Source organism: Myiozetetes cayanensis, unplaced genomic scaffold (assembly GCF_022539395.1).
Source record: "Myiozetetes cayanensis isolate MyiCay16 unplaced genomic scaffold, myiCay2020 scf22, whole genome shotgun sequence".
Taxonomy (NCBI): Eukaryota; Metazoa; Chordata; class Aves; order Passeriformes; family Tyrannidae; genus Myiozetetes; species Myiozetetes cayanensis.
This window is the reverse complement of record NW_026087434.1, coordinates 7,378,511-7,393,713: the sequence shown is the minus strand read 5'-3', so window position 1 is coordinate 7,393,713 and position 15,203 is coordinate 7,378,511. Positions and strand designations below refer to the sequence as shown.

The following is a 15,203-nucleotide window of genomic DNA, read 5'->3' as shown; positions in this document are numbered from 1 at the left end:
GGTGTGGGTGAGTGACCTCTGAGCCTGTGTCAGCTGCAGAACAGTGAGTACAGGGGCATTTCCTGCGATAGCTTCTCATTTCTGGCATCAACACAGAGAGGGCTGTGTTCTTGGCAAGGAAAAAGTGGTATCAGTGACTGGGAGCATGACTGGGGCTTGTGGAAATAATCTGAATTTTGGGCGAGTTATAAGGCAGGTCTGTGCTCAAGCTTTATGTGAGGGGAAAATGGGTTCTTGGAGGATCTTGGAGAACACAGAATCGTGTCTTTCCACACTGGAAACCAGCATGTATCTGCCCACCCCACTGCACAGGACCATGTAGAGATGTGCTTGGGTTACAGCTGGGGCACTGGAGCTCGGTGACTTCCTTGCTGTGGGTGGGAGGGACGCAGAGCACCTGGGAACAAGGCGTGCCTGTGCAGCTCGCAGCTGCCGGAGACTGAGAACGTGTAGTGCGGTAAATCAGGTCTTCTCTGTGCCTCAGAAGGCTCTGCCGGCCGTTCTGCACGTCATGCCCGGATCCCGGGAGCGGTGCCTGGGAGCCAGCGCAGCTCAGCCCCTCTCGCGGGCGGATTTGCAGCGCAGCACTTGCCGGGGATGTTTCCCGGAGCAGTTGTCACCGCAGCTCTTCGGAAGAGTCTTCTTCTGAATCCCCCTTTGTTGGTAAAGCTCTTCGGCTGCTCCCAGCCCTTGGCTCGCACGGCTGTGGCCTGGACCTGGGCCCTGGGAAAGCCGCTTCTGTGCAGGGTCGGGGCTCTCGGGGACCATTCCCAGCCATCCCCCGGAGCTCTCGGGGACCGTCCCCGGCCCGGCGGGCGCTGCAGGGCGATTCTCCTCCCAAGAGAGGGCAGCGTGCTCATGCTGCTGCCCCGCTCCGGGTCCAGCCCGACCCTGGGACGGGGATAGGGATGGGGTGGGAGTGCTGTGTCCAAGGGATCGCCCTCCCCGAGCCCCTCTTTGCCAGCAGACTCCCTGCTGGTCTCTTCCAGAGCCGGCGGGCAGGACCAGGGCAGAGATCCCTGGCTGGGAGCCTGCCTGGCTGACCTGGAATGTGAATCCATCCCCTCCTGTCCCGGAGCATGCGGGAGGCATTAATCGTGCCTTGAAAGTTGATAGGGGAACCCTACGGATACCTCTGTGCCTCCCAGTGGGAGCCTTGGCCAGAGACCAGGCCAAGTTTACTCCACCCAGTTCCCTCTGGAGAGCCATGGAGCGAGCAAGTCGACATCACACAGGACCTGCTGAGCCCAGTTTCTGCCTGGGGGATCATCCCTGTCAGGTCACATTCTGCAGGACAGTCAAGCTCTCACTCCAGGTCTGGATGTTGCTGATCCTGTCACCTCATTACTGCAGGTTGGCTCTGTCAGAGCAGCTGTTCTGGCAGATGTGCCCTCGCTGCTCTCAAGACCAGGAGTGTTGTTTTTCAGAGGTATCCAAACCCTGCAGTTCTCACAGCTCCTGTGAGTGCAGCAGGTTCCAGCAACTTGACAGTGAATCGCTGCAGGTCCAGAAGCCACTAATGAGCATTCCTGAGGCTCCTGCTGATTCCCATGTCAGGGATCCTGAGCTCAGGAGAGGCTGTTGTGGCTCTTATTTTAAGGCAGTGATAAATCCTGCTTGGGAGGGTGCTCGATGAAGTGCTCTGTGCTCCGTGCTCCGTGCTGGGTTAATGCAAGCCACATGCTGCTGCATTCCTGAGCGGGCAAACACCCTCCAACAGACTTCCAACCAAGAGCCATGGAAAATTTGTACTGCCAGGGGAAAGAGCAGGAGGTGTCCTGGATGTTGACAGTAATCGAGGGCACTGTGACAGCTGGAAATCTGTGCATCAGTGTGTAAGGCCGAAACACCTCCTGAGTCACCCTGCCAGCAGCTCACAGTGGCCACTTTCTGTCAGTCTCACCCAAAATCCCTCTTTGTGCTCAGAACTGACACTCCACATGAACACGGGAGCAAGGAAGGACCCTGGTCCCTGGAATTCCCCCAGCCTGGTTCCATCTCTAGCCACGAGCAATTTCCAGGGCTCAGGGGAAGCTTTCTAAAGAAAGTGATGCACTGGACTCGGGATGGTGCCTTCGTGGCTGCTGGGATTTGGACAAATAGGGAGAAGAAGGGACCTAATATACATCAAAAACCATGCTGAACCAAACAGTGCTGTCAGTCTCTGGGTGTTTTGGCCAAGCTCTGGAGCAGCTCTGATGATTGGGGCCCAGGAAATGCAAAGCTCTTCGGGACAAGGGGAGATAAGTACCGTGGCTGGCTGTTACTAAGAATACAATTATCCATACGCAAACGATTGCCTGCCTGATAGGATTACCAATAAAGACAAACACAGGGAGGATCATGGCTTCACTTCCTTCCTCCCACCCCGGGGATTTAATCCCATCTTTGTTTGTGTTTTTTCTATAGCCAGTCAATAAAAAACTCCGCTTCACTTCTGACGATGTCCTCAAAGATTTTTTCCCTGGAGGAAGCTTTGGGGGAGAATTCCCATGTCTGCCCTCCTTGCATGCAGTTGGGAGAAAGCTCCGTGCTGGTTTTACCCTGGCAGGAATAGCTTAGGCCTTCTAATTTCAGCGTGCTTTGTAAAAGGTTGGCTAATCCTCCCAGCAGTGTTGAGAGGCAGGAAATCCTTGGTAGTAGAGTCTGGAAGGACCTGACAACCCCTTGGCCAGCCTCCCTGCCAGCCTGTGGTAGGTTTTGGGCACATCCTGAATTCTGAGCCTCCTGTTTTCCAGACCCCTAGGAGGCTCTGGCAGCCCAGCTGCTCTCAGCACCCACTTACCTGGTGGGTGAGACAGCAGTTTATGGCACAGATGCACCATTGCAGCTCCTGGGGAAAGTGGAGCAATGCTCTAAAGCTTGGCGTGGATGTGCTGCCAGATGCTCCTCACCCAGGGGAGTCAGGACAGCCTTCCTGGCCCTGCCAGCCCCTCCACTACCCAGCCAAGGGCTAATAAGGTGCAAATGGCCATTAAACAGTACCCCAGAGACCAGCTGACACCCCAGCCTGTCGGAGCTCAGCAAGCTGTGGGTGCCTGCCTGCCCACAGGGAGCATCTCAGGAGACAGACACCTTCCCAGGCAATGGTTATGAATGGGACCTGTTAATGAGTGGCAGGACAAGAGGAAGTGTCCTCATGTTGTACCAGGGGAGGTTTAGATTGGATATTAGGAACAATTTCTTCACTGTAAGGGGGTCAGGCATTGGAACAGGCTGCCCAGGGCAGTGGTGGAGTCACCATCCCTGTTAGTGTTCAAAAATGTGTGGATGTGGCACTTGGGGACATGACTGAGTGATGAACGTGGCAGTGCTGGGTTAATGGCTGGACACGGTGATCTCAGAGGTCTTTTCCAACCCAAATCGTTCTAGGATTTGACGATACAAGAGTCTGCCGACGGGTCTGGGAATGATTTTGTGAATGTAGGGCAGCGTTTACTGAAAGATCCTCGAAGATCCCCGTGTCCCAAGCTGGACGCTCGCATCAGGCAGAGCTGGGCTGCTTGCCCCGCAAACCTTCCTCTGCCGGTCCCCCCGTCCGAAATCCCACCCTGTGTGCGGGTGGATGCGGGTGGCGCATCCCCGGCGCGCAGGGACCGTCTCTGGCCGGCGGCTCGGTGCGGGAGGTGGGTGGCCGGGCCCGGAGGGCCGGGGGGGCCGGGGCGGTGGGCAGGGCCGGGCGGATGACGCCGGGCAAAGCCGTCCGAGAGCCGGCCCAGCCCCGCCGCCGGCCCAGCGCTGCCCGCGCACCCCCCGCGGCCGCGCAGTCGGGTCGGGCGGGCTCCGGCGGCAGGGCAGGATGGACCTGGCTGTGGACTTGTACCTGGCCGTCCCGCTGCTCTTCACCGTCCTGGCCATCGTCCTCGCCTCCGTCTTCGTGAGGCTGCGGGGAGACGGCGGCGAGCGGGCGGCGGAGCGGCCCCGGGAGCCCGCGGCGGAGCCCGCCCGGGAGGGCGGCCCCGGGGGCGAAGCGGCGGGAGCGGCCGAGGGACCGGAGGACGAGGGGAGCCGGGTGCCGGTGGAGGAGGTCGGGGCGGGCGAGGAGGGGAAGGAGGCGGTCGCCCAGCAGCGGGAGGCGGCGGCGGAGCCGGGCCCCGCGGCCGAGCCCAGCCCCGCGGCGGCCGAGAGCATCCTCCGGCAGGCTCCCCCAGAGCCCCGGCAGGCTCCCCCAGAGCCCCGGCAGGCTTCCCCAGAGTCTCGGCCGGCGCCCCCAGAGCCTCGGCAGGCGCCCCCAGAGCCCCAGCAGGCGCCCCAAGAGCCCCATCAGCCGCCCCCCCCGGAGCCCCGGCAGCCCGACCACCGAGAGGATGCGGAGAGCAAGGTAAGGCCGGCTCCCCGCGGACCCTTCCCCGGGGTCCCCGCAGCCGGTGTCCCCTCCATCCCCTACCTCCTAACCCCGCGGTGTCCCTTCCCCGTCCCTCCGGAGCAACTCGGGAGGGGTTTTCCCCTAAAACAGGAGAGGTCCCGGCAAACCCCGCGTTTTTGTCTTCGGGAGGACGAGACAGTTGTCCCCGGGGACGGCAGAGGTTTGGGGGGAGGTTTCTGGCTCCTTCCCACTCCCACCCTCCAAGGAATGCTTCAAAAAATAATCAAGATAGTGAAGATTTAAGGGAAGAGAGTGTGAGCCTCTCCTGTCTGCACATTTAACCCCTGGGTGTCTTTTCCTTCCCCCAAGGGCTTATCCAGGTGCTGGAGAATGTGCGTGCGTTTATTGCTCCTGTCTGCATCCCCTTTCTGTGGGTAACAGCAAACTGTCCCCGTGCCAGCGCCGGGCTCCTCACGCTGTCCCTGGCTGGCTGTCCTTGCCTGCCCCAGGGAAGGGACCGCCCCACTCCCTCCCAGCCCCAGCAGGATGCTGGCCCCAAGGTCTGACCCCTGGCTGAACTGGGGGGGCTGGTGGGGGCAGTGATGCCTATAAACGCACGGTAAATCCTGTTCCAGCACCGGATCTTGTTTAAAAATAAAAGGGTGACCCCGTGTCCGTGGAAAGATCTTGTTCTGTTCTTGCCCAGCTCGGATGGGACTCGGTGACACCCCAAGGTGCCTGAACTCCCTGCCCTGGTGACTTCGTCCCACGTGGCCCCTTGCCCCAGTGGAGGGAGTTGAGTAGTGGGGTGGCTCAGGAATCCAGGAGCGATGCCTCATCCGGGTGGCAGCAGCGTGTTTCAGCCGGGGAGCTCAGGCCTGGGGCCCAGGAGCCTCCTGGCTATTATTAGCAGCATTTGTAATCCTCAGCAACTGTATCCAGGCTGCCGGGCAGTGCGCAGACAGCCCTCGCCTTGGAAAGCATCTCCACTGACTCACTGGATGGCCTTGTCCCCGGGGGCAGCCCCCCCTCCTTGCTCTGTACTGTGGTGCTCTGCAACACCCAGGGGTGAGCCCTGACCCGCTCCTGGGGCTGGGACGTGGCTCTTCCTCCCTGTGCTCCTCCTCAGCTCCCCTGGTGGTTTCTGAGCCTCGGAGCTCTCCCTCTCCCCTTCTTGGCACACCTTGGCCATGGTTACAGCTCTCGAGCAGCCCCCTCCCTCGTCCTGGTGTCCTGGAAGCCACACCTGTTTGTCAACCCAAATCTGTTTGTCTGTCGTGTGATTTATTGGTGCCTTTGAGTACCAGGATCTCTGGAGAGCTCCTGGGCCACCGGACTGGCTGGCTGGATCCTGGCTGGGCCAGCTCAGCACCAGCGCTGGACACCAGCTTGGGATCAGTGCAGCACCCTCTGGGATGGATGGCTGTACCCCGTGCTGCCAGGGCTCAGGGGTTCCTCTGCTGCCTCGCTAGCTCAAGCCTTGGGAATGTTTTCCTCCCCTCTGGCTGCCCTTCAGTCCCCGATTGCTTCGGACAGGCACTGCAGAGAAGATTGTTGCCTTCAGAGAAGGGCTCAGCTCCTTTATCCCTGCTCAGCAAAGGTGCAGTAACAGGGTTTAGCGTGTCTGGAAGGGAGTTCTTACTCAAGGCACAGGGAGTCTTGTGTCCTCCAGAAGCCTGGCTGGACTCTGGGGCGTTGGGGGTCTCCTCACTGCCCTCAGCCCTTCTTACAGCAAAGGTGGCACTGGAGCTGAGAAGGGTCCTGGAATAGGTTTTCCTCCTAGGAAATGATTACCTCACTGTGGGAGCAAAGCAGGACATGAGCAGCATCCCCCTGGGAAGGACAGGGAGCAGACGTGTGCAGTCTGGGTGGTGGTAGGGAGCAGTGGGAAGGGGGAGGGATGGTTCTCACTGCTGAGTAAGTGTTTGGGAGCTCTGGCCCGTGCATGATCCTGCAGCTGCCAGGACTGCTGGGTGCAGGCTGGGCCGGGCTGGCTGTCCCACGGGGACAGTGGCACAGTGGAGGGAGTGCGTGGGTTCCAGCAGGCACCACACACGTGTGTGCCCAGCTGCTGATCCAGGGGCTGATCCCACGGGCAGAGTGGAGGAGACCATCCACGGCTCTGCAGAGTCTCCCTGGGTTTCCTGCTTTCACTGCCTCAAAGTTGCTTCATCCTCTTCCTCCAGGCCCAAGCCCAGCAGGTATTACAGGGTGGGACTGGCCCTGGGCAGAGCTGTGAGTGCTTTGCATGCGGCTGCTGATGGAGCTGTGCCCTGTCCAACCCATCTTGGCTGGGCTCAGGGCTGCAGTCCCCCGATGTGACTCAGCAGATGAGGCTCCCAGACCTCGTGCTGGCGTTGGTTGGGGGCTGCTGCAGGCTCAGGGTTCCTCAGTAGATCAGCAAGCAGAGGGCTGCGCTCGGCACTTGGAGAGCTTCCTTTCCTTATTTTCTTTCCTTAATTTCATTCCTTGTTTTCTCTCCCTCCTGTTTGCTCAGCACGTACTGTGCCAGGCTGGTTTGGATTCACCGCAGCCATTAACCACTCGACAGAAATGCTGATGGATGAACCTGCTCAGGGAGAGCAGCCTTGGTGTGTTTAAATGACTGGCTGGAGCTGTGCCTCACTCTGCATCCCTGCTTCCCTTCTCCCTGCCAGCGCAAACTGGGACCTGCTGGGACAGCTGTGTGGCACAGCCTCCCTCCTGCTCCCATCTCCTGCAGGGCTGGTGAAACCAGTGTGGGTTGAAGCTTCCCTGCCCCTCTGGAGCAACCAGACCATTGCAGCCTCGTGGCCAGGGCTACAAAATGAAGCAGGGGCAGAGCAGGGAAAGGAGTCCTTGTTTCCATTAACTGCTGATAGTGGTTCCCCTTGTCTCTGCTGGCTCCCATCACTGAAAAAAAGTTAATTAGTCTGTCGTTGTCTGTTCTCATCCCCATTCCCAGCTTGTTAACGGATGAGGCAGTGCTGTCAAAGCAATCCCCTAATGAAAAGCTGTTGGGTGGGAACAGCAGCGTCGCTGGAGCTGCGGAGCGTGGTCCTTGTGAGAAACGGTCAGAAACTTCAATTCTCTAATGAGGAGTTCTGTCCTGGAAATGGCAGGTGGCAGGGACAAGGCAGGGGTTTCAGTGCTGTTCCAGAGCCACCTCTGGGATGCCATCCCAGCTAGAATGTTCTGGAGATGAGGAGGGTGAGCAGGCAGTGCCAGGCTCTGCTGGGCACGGCAGCCTGGCTGGATTGCCAAGGGTTAACTGCAGCTGGGGGCTTCCTACAGAGCAGGGTCAAGTGGGTGACAGCAGCAGAGAGGGGACATGCAAACCCTGCCTGAGGGGGGCAGCTGCAGGGCTGGCACCTGGATAGCAAAGGCACAAAGGCTCTGTCATCTGTCTCTTCTGCCAAGGTCCTGGCACCTTTCCCCTGTGCTCCCCACCTTCGCAATCTGCCTTCCTGGGGGCTCACAGTGCCCTCTGGGCACACCAGGCAGCACAATCCACTCAGCTCCCAGCAGGAACCCTCTTTACATTTAAAAAAATCAGCATCTCCCCCTCTAATGCCTCTTTCCTGCCTTCCCTGTGCCGGAGGGGAGAGGGTGTCTAATTAAGTCTGGCTTTAATTGGCAGCTGTGTAGGCTGTGTTTGCACCACCAGTGGGCTGGGGCAGGAGCTCCATCGTCCCACAGTGTGCTGGGAAGGGATGTGGCGATGTGCTACCCTTTGTCACAGCCCTGGCAGTGGTACCCACCAGGGAATGTGGGGCTCCCCAGCCAGACCCTGATTGCTCAGATGTGCTCAGCTCTCATACAGAGCAGTTTGTGCTGATGACAAATGCATCATCTCTTGCAGTAGCTGGAAAATGGGAAGCAAGACAGGACATGTGTCACCCCCCAGGGAGCCTGTGCACGTGTCCTGCCGTGGGGCTGGAGCACAGGGCTGGTGCTGGGACGTGCTGTGGGGCAGGGGGGCATTGGGGCTCTGTGTTGTGTCCCCTACAGGAGTCCAGAAGGTTTGGCTGCTGCCCAGTTCCTGCTGGGCTGGGTACAACCCTGGGCTGGCACTCCTGGAGCAGAGGCCACGAGGACTCTTTGCCTTCTGAAGTGCCCATCCATGTGAAGAGCTGCCAGGCCAGCTTTCCAAGTGAGGGCTGGGTTTTCCTGCCCCTGCTCTCAAGGATGCCATCTGGCTGATCTGGGCAGCAAGGGATGTCCTGGTGTGTGGTGTTTGCTGGCCACAGGCTGGGGCAAAAAGGGGAGATGTTCCTGGAGCTTTGGCAATGCTCTGTCCAGCCCGTGCCTTGTCCTTTCCAGTAGCAGTGACAGGGGAAGGGGCAGGATTAGATGCTCCCACACAGGGGGTCAGTCCTGCAAAGCGCCATCTCCATGTGAGGCACATCCCTGCCAGGCACCCTGGAGCTGGCAGGACCATTGCCAGGGCTGGAAAACTGCTCTTGTTCTGTAGCAGCTGCTTCTCTGGCCAGGGGGAGGATGGAGAGCCCCAGTGGTGGGGTGAAGGGGAGCTGCTGACACAGCAGCTGCTTTGCTTTGCTAAACTCTGCCCAACATTATTATTTAGTCTTTTTTTAAAAGGCTTCTTTCTTCCCCTTTTCTCCTGGCTTCTCTCTTTCTGGCTGTCTCTCTCCTGTCTGCTTTCTTTCTCTCTTGCAATGTCTTGCATCAGGCTTGGAGCAGAAAGTGCAGCCATAAATGGCAACACACAGGGCCCGGGAGCTTAATCCAAGATAATTTTCTCTTGCTTTGCAGCCTGGGATCTTCCCTTTTCCTGAAGCTGGAGCGGGGCACTTGGTCCCTGATGTGCCCACAGGTGCCAGGGCTGTCCCTTCGACTAAGGAAAGGCAGAGGGACACACCAGCCCCGTGGCCTCCTCATGTCCCTTCTGAGAAGGAAGCGTGTTGCTCAGAGGTGTTTGCACCAGGGATGGAGGAAGTGAGGAGGAAATGGCCAGAAATGAGCTGAAAACCAGATGATGCTGTGATGAGGAGCTCGGCTTCCATCTCCTGTGGGGCTGGGAGAGGGGCTGGTGGTGGCAAAGCCATGAGGGGGGATTTTGGGGACGTGATGCCAAGCTCTTCTATCTGAGCCATCTTCTCCTGGCAGACTCAGGGCTGTCCTGGTCAGTGCTGTCTGCATTCAGAATGTCCCTGAAGGTTTTTTCCTCACTCTGCTTTGGTCCAAAGCCCCCTCTGACAGACCCATGGCCACGTCTCGCTTGTGGCCGTGAACTAAAGGGCAAAAGCACGTTCGTGATGATCCAACAAATGCTTCAGCTCTGCAGCCAAGAGCTGCCAAAGGCCGAGGCAGATGGATGGCTGCCTTGTTATTTAAGGTAGATGACTTGCTGGATTTTAACCCGGGGCTTTTCAGAGCCCCTGGCAAGCCGTGCAGAGGTGTGACTCAGGGCGAGCGGGCACGGGGGGTGCTGCGGAGTGGGCTGGGTCCATCCTGCCCGCAAGCAGGAGCAGGCAGGGAGCGTTCCCAGCCCCGGGGCTGCGCAGCTGCCGCCGATCGCGTCCCCTCGCCGGCAATGAGGTCTTTGTTTGCCGCAGCAGCTGGACCGGGCGGGCCGAGTCAAGGCTCCTCCAGATGCTCCCGGACAACGCCGTGCGCGGGCTCCCTGCGGGGCTGCTTCTCGCCTTTTTGGTTTTTTTTTCCGCGGGGAGGTTTTCGTGGCTTGTGGGCTGTTGGCTGGAGCACTCAGGTCCCGTCTCCTCCAGCAGCTCCTGCTGCCATTTGGCCCTGACCCACTCTTCACTCACTCCCCACCCCTCGAAACGGTTTTGCTGCATTCCCCCCGGGCTGTGCCTCCTTTAGAACAGCAGTGCTGCGGTGCCGTGGTGTCCTCTTTGGTTGTCAAGTCTCCCAGTGTTGTGCTAACGCCTTCCCCCTCCCTTTTTTTGGATGCTGCCCTCCTCCCAGAGCATCCCGTGGCTGGGACACAGCTCTCCCCTCCTCCCCGGCTGGCAGGCTGTGGGCACAGCCAGGCTCGAGGTGGGGCTTTGTCCCTGCGGATCGTTTCTCCAGCCAGCCCAGGGACCGCTCCCAGCCCGGTGCTGGTATTTCGCTGCAAGGCCATGGACACGATGTCCCTGCTCCCTGCCCACGCAGATCCTCCTCCACGGCCACCCTCCTGGCACAGCAGGGAAAGGCTCAGCTGAGAAGCGTTTGGGCAGGGGAAGGCAGGCTTTGCACGGAGGTCGAGGCCATCCAGAGCCGATGGGGGCTGAGAGGGCTGGGAAGCCTCATCTCCGGGATTGCAGGGAGATGGGAAGGTTTCCGGGAGGTATTACGGAGAAGGCAGCTGGCAGAGCAGGCCCTGAAAGCATTAATGATCTGAGCATGCTGTGTTGTTCTTCTCCTCTCCCCTCCTGCTAGTCCTGATCTGCTGCATCAGCATCCTGGGAAGTTGCCTCCAGCCCTGCCAGGACACACGGGCAGCCGAGCCTGGCACTGGCAGAGCTGCTGCCCCTCACTGATGGCTCCTTGCACTGGTCCCAGTCCCGCAGGCTGGGGCTGCCACAGAGAGCAACTCATGAGCTACAACCCCTGGCTCCAGGGCTGGGCACTGGAGATCTCTGGTGTTCCTCACTCCAGCAGCCGTGCCATGGCTTGGCACATGGATGAGAGCCAGCACAGGCTCGGGCATGGGGGCAAGATGGTCTACTGGCCACATCCAGAGACTTGTCCCCATGTGCTGATGCTGCTGGGGCTGGTTGGTTGAGCATGGGGAGGGTTCAGGGGTGTTTGTGCTCAAAGCCTTTTGCCTTTTTCCAGATACCACCATTGGGTGCCTCACCTGGATCCAGCCTCGGGCACACAGGACAAGCAGAGGATGTGTGTGGCCATGCAACGCTTCCCAGCCATGCAGAGGTGCGTGGGATGGAGATCCAGCCTGGGGAGGGTGGCACAGCAAACCCTGCAGGGTGTCCCCTTGCTCTGGGGGAGGGCAGCGAGTGGGGTCACATTGAGACAGCGGGGGGACTCTGGCAGGGGGGCAGCAATGGCTGCAGGAATGAGCAGCCCTGGCAAGGCACAGGGACAGGGATGTTGAGGCTGGAGCTGTGGCATGGGGGGAAGGGAAGTGCTGGCACCTGCCTCTGAGCCATCCAAGCAGAAAAATGTTGTGCTGTAGGGAGCTCCTGGCTGCCACGAGCAGGGGCTTCCCAGACGGCCACGGCACATTGCTGTCGCCTGCCAGCCTGGCTTCCCTGGCTGCTCCCTCTGCTCCCAGCAAATGTTCCTTTCTCTGTGTTGGAGCAGAGGTATTTCCCTTCCTTAGAGGTCTGGCACCCAATTTCCTGCTTGCTTCCATTGATAAATGCTCAGAAATGCTCAGTTCCTAATGCCCAGGCAAGGAACAGGCTAAAATCTCTCTTCTTGTGTCAGCTCCTCGAGGGTCTCCCTAGGGGTGTCCTGGCTCACAGGGAGACATGGATGCAATGGGGAACTGCTGCTCTGGACTTGTGGATGAGTCACCAGGGCTGAGCATTCCTTCCTTTCACCCTCCCTGAGGCTGCTCCTTTGGGTGCCTCCCCAGCCATCCTCAGGGAGAGCCCGTGTGTCCAGCGGGAAGTGCCCATGTTTGGAAGTGTGGCCCAAAATAGCAGTGACTGCAGTGGGCGGGGGTCTCGGTGGCATCTCCTTCTGGGGAGCAGGGTGGCAAGAAGAAGCCAAATGGCTGTGAATAGTGCACATTCCTCCCCGATGACAAACTGACCGCGTTCTGGGCTGGGGCCACGCTCCAGCAGCTCATCCACAGCCAGTTCTCAGCTCTGTGCGTGGTCCTTCTTAGATCAGCTTTGCTTCCCTTGGGTCTCCTTCACCCCAGCTTTTCCCATGTGCCCCTTGATAATGTGCTGGCTCGACAGCCTCCCTCCATGCTCCTTCCCCTCTCTCCCATGTGCTTTGCCCTTTGCCTGCCAGCCCATGGGATGCCCTGGGAGGATGCAGGAGGACATGTGCCCCAGAGTGCTGGTGGCCCTGGGCTCTGCTCACAGGGCTTAACAGCCAGGGGCACTGTGCTCTGCAGGAGGAACTCACACATGCAGGGGCTCTGCCATGTGTCCTTGACTTATCTCCAGAACTGGAATGCTCCTCTCCCTCCCTGCTTGCAGTTTGCATGACTTTCTGCAAGGGAAAGGAATCTGGGCTTGATAAAGCTTGTAGTAGCTTGTAGGAGGCAACCCCAAAACTTCCAGAATTGCTTTGAGTTTAATAAAAAACAACCAAAAATGTGCTGTTGTTGCTCCTGTCTGTGCTCCAGAGATCAGCTCTGCTCTGCTGCCACCACAGTGTGTGAGGGTGGGCACCTCTTGGAGGAGTGAGAGGCTGGGGGTCCATGGGCAGGAGCCAGTGGTGTCTCGGGGGGTTCCTGCCAGGTGAGGCTGGAAGGGCTCCTGGAGGGGTCCCAGCACAAACCCCCAGCACTGGTTTGACCACTGGTCCTGACTGGCAAGTGTTCCTGTGCTTTGCAGCAGCTGCTTGGCCCATGGCTGCAAGGTGGGGACCCTTCCCATCTCTGGCACAGTCTGTGCAAGCCTGGCCTGGGGGCACACAGAAATCCCCATGGCTCAGTCCCCTGCACGTCCCTGGACAGGGTGGGGAGCACAGTGGGTGCAGCCCTGGAGGGTGCTCAGGCACCAGGCTGTGCCTGGGGACACCGGGATAGCGGGTTCTTCCTAAAAACCTTAATATCTCCTCGATTGTGAGGAGGCACTTGCAGTCTTCAGCCTTTGGGTGGGCCAGATCCCCCTGATTGATTAGTGAGAGGAAAGCACACTAACGAACCTCACTCATTAGCAATCATCCTTTTGGCCCATTCCATGGAAGAAGCAGGAAAAGAGTGTCCAGCCCTCGCTCAGGGTTCTGCTTCCCAGCCCTGAGGGCTCTGGTGCCTTAAGCAAGCACAGTTATTTAGCACAGCACCTTCTCCTCATGGCTGCTCTGTTTTTAACTCCTCCAGGAGGAAGAGGTGGACTCAGAAAACGAGAAGCTGGTGGTGAGAGAGCCCGAGGATGAGGATGGTGAGTGCCAAGCAAGCCAGCACCCTGCAGGGAGGGTACAGACAGGTCTGAAGCCCTGAGTGCTGGGGGATGGTCTCCTTCCTCCAGGAAATGGAGAAGGAATTCCTACCCCTGTTTGCTTCCCAAAATGCCCTTGGGCTGTTTGCTGTGGGGTAGCTTCATGAGGCAGCTGCCCCAAAAGCTCCTTGCTCACATCCAGGACAATCTCCGGGGGCTTTAGTCAGAGCCACGTTTAACTGATTAGCCAATTAGTTGATTGGAAAATGATTAATTGACTAAGTGGGGTGACAACTGCTGCACTCCTAAGAAAATGAAACAGATGGTGCCCAAGCAGGAATGTGTGTCTGAAGGGGACTCTTGCTCTCCTGAGCAGCCCTGGCGGTGCTGGGATGTCCCCAGGAGTCCTGGCTGGGGATGGTTGGGGCCAGCTGGGGCAGCAGGAAAGCTTGGTGTGTTCCCCCTTCCCTGCCCCACTTTCTGCTTGGCCGTTTTAAGGTGCTGTGTGGCAATCCCCCGGCTTGGGAGGATTATGCCTAATGCCACAGAGAATCAAATTTTAATCCTGGGGCCATTCCTGCAAGGTGGGAGAAGCGTTTTTTGAGGCAGGGTTCCCAAAATACACTTATTCCACCCTGTTAGGCTTCCTTGCAGCGCTGGTGACTGGGGATGTTACCACACGGGGCTGCAGGAGATCTGATTTGAGGAATGATGGATTTATCCTGCCAAATGGATGCTCAGTAATGCTGCTCTGCTGGGCTCTGCCTCCTTGGTTCAGCTCTGTTTCAGGGCTGCTCTGGCACTGCTGGGCATGATCTTGAAGTGGTTGTGGCTTGGGATGAGGAGATGACAGTCCCTGGCTGTGAGTCCAGGCTAGCCCAGTATCCTCCCCAAGCATCTCCTGCAGACAGCCACCAACTCCCCTCCTGAATTATTCACACCATTCCTGAAGGGTTTTGTGATGGGACTGGGCCAAGCGATGGCTCGGCGGGATGTGGAGGCAAGTGGGATGCAGCTGGGAATACTGGCACTGCCCTGGCTTTGCTGGGATCAGCCTCACTCCTTCCTTCACTGTCTCCAGCTTGGACCTGGCCTTGCTCAAGCCTCTGAGCTGCTGCCTGCTGAGCCTGAGATTCCCCCTGGGCACGAGGGGACCGTGCAGGCAGCCTGTGACCAGCCTGGGATGCTGCCGTGGTGACAAAAGCCACTCAGAGCAGCCTTTCCCCCCACTTGGGGCAGGGAGCACATGTGGAACACAGAGCAAGCATGTTCAGGGGAGAGGTGCACTCTTGGGGCTGCTCTCACCCTGCCAGCTCAGGGTCACAGCGCTGGCAACGTGAGGGCAGAGAGATGAAAGACAAATGTTTTCTTTAATATGAACTCACAGATGCTCTGAGTAAGTAGGTCACCTCCTATTTCTGTAGTGTTTTCCCTGTCTGCATGAAAACCCAGCCTCCCCTTATTCTGAGTGTTTCCTGAAGTTTGTTTTCGACCTGCAAAGAAAGTTCCTGAACTCAGAAAACAGCCAGAGGTTTCCAAAGCCGCAAACTGGGTCCTTTTTAACCACACCGTGTAGGCAGGGAGAAGGGAAGTTTCTCTGCCTCCCTCTTCCCTTATTATTTTCTGGTGAGGTGGCAACTAAACTGCCCTTTTGGGACCAGGCAAAACCCCAAATTTCAGTTTACTTGGCAGAATACCACGTGAGGGAAACGATCTGAGTTGTCCTTGAAAGCAGGCGAGCTATACAGAGGTAACAAAACAGCTCCTGCTCTGCACCAGGGTAAGGAACAGGATGTTACACCCTCTTTTTTTTTTTTTTTCTTTCTCCTAATATCTCCCAAAGCAGCAGCCAGATGAATTTTCTTTCC

The 15,203-nt window shown here is 58.4% G+C and overlaps 1 protein-coding gene across 5 annotated transcripts in view; it reads left to right on the top strand.

The window, feature by feature from the left end:
• Positions 1–3,316: 3,316 nt before the first annotated feature.
• Positions 3,317–15,203, top strand: part of MXRA7 (matrix remodeling associated 7) — a 29,930-nt gene continuing 18,043 nt past the window's right edge. Inside the window, exons 1-3 of one of the 5 annotated variants that reach the window (XM_050319156.1) lie at positions 3,317–4,321; positions 11,090–11,185; positions 13,278–13,338. In XM_050319156.1, the coding sequence (XP_050175113.1) occupies positions 3,566–4,321; positions 11,090–11,185; positions 13,278–13,338 (913 nt within the window). In that variant the 5' untranslated portion in view covers positions 3,317–3,565. The remainder of the gene's footprint in view (positions 4,322–11,089; positions 11,186–13,277; positions 13,339–15,203) is intronic. The other 4 variants (XR_007629318.1, XM_050319159.1, XM_050319155.1 and 1 more) reach the window with 4 other exon arrangements.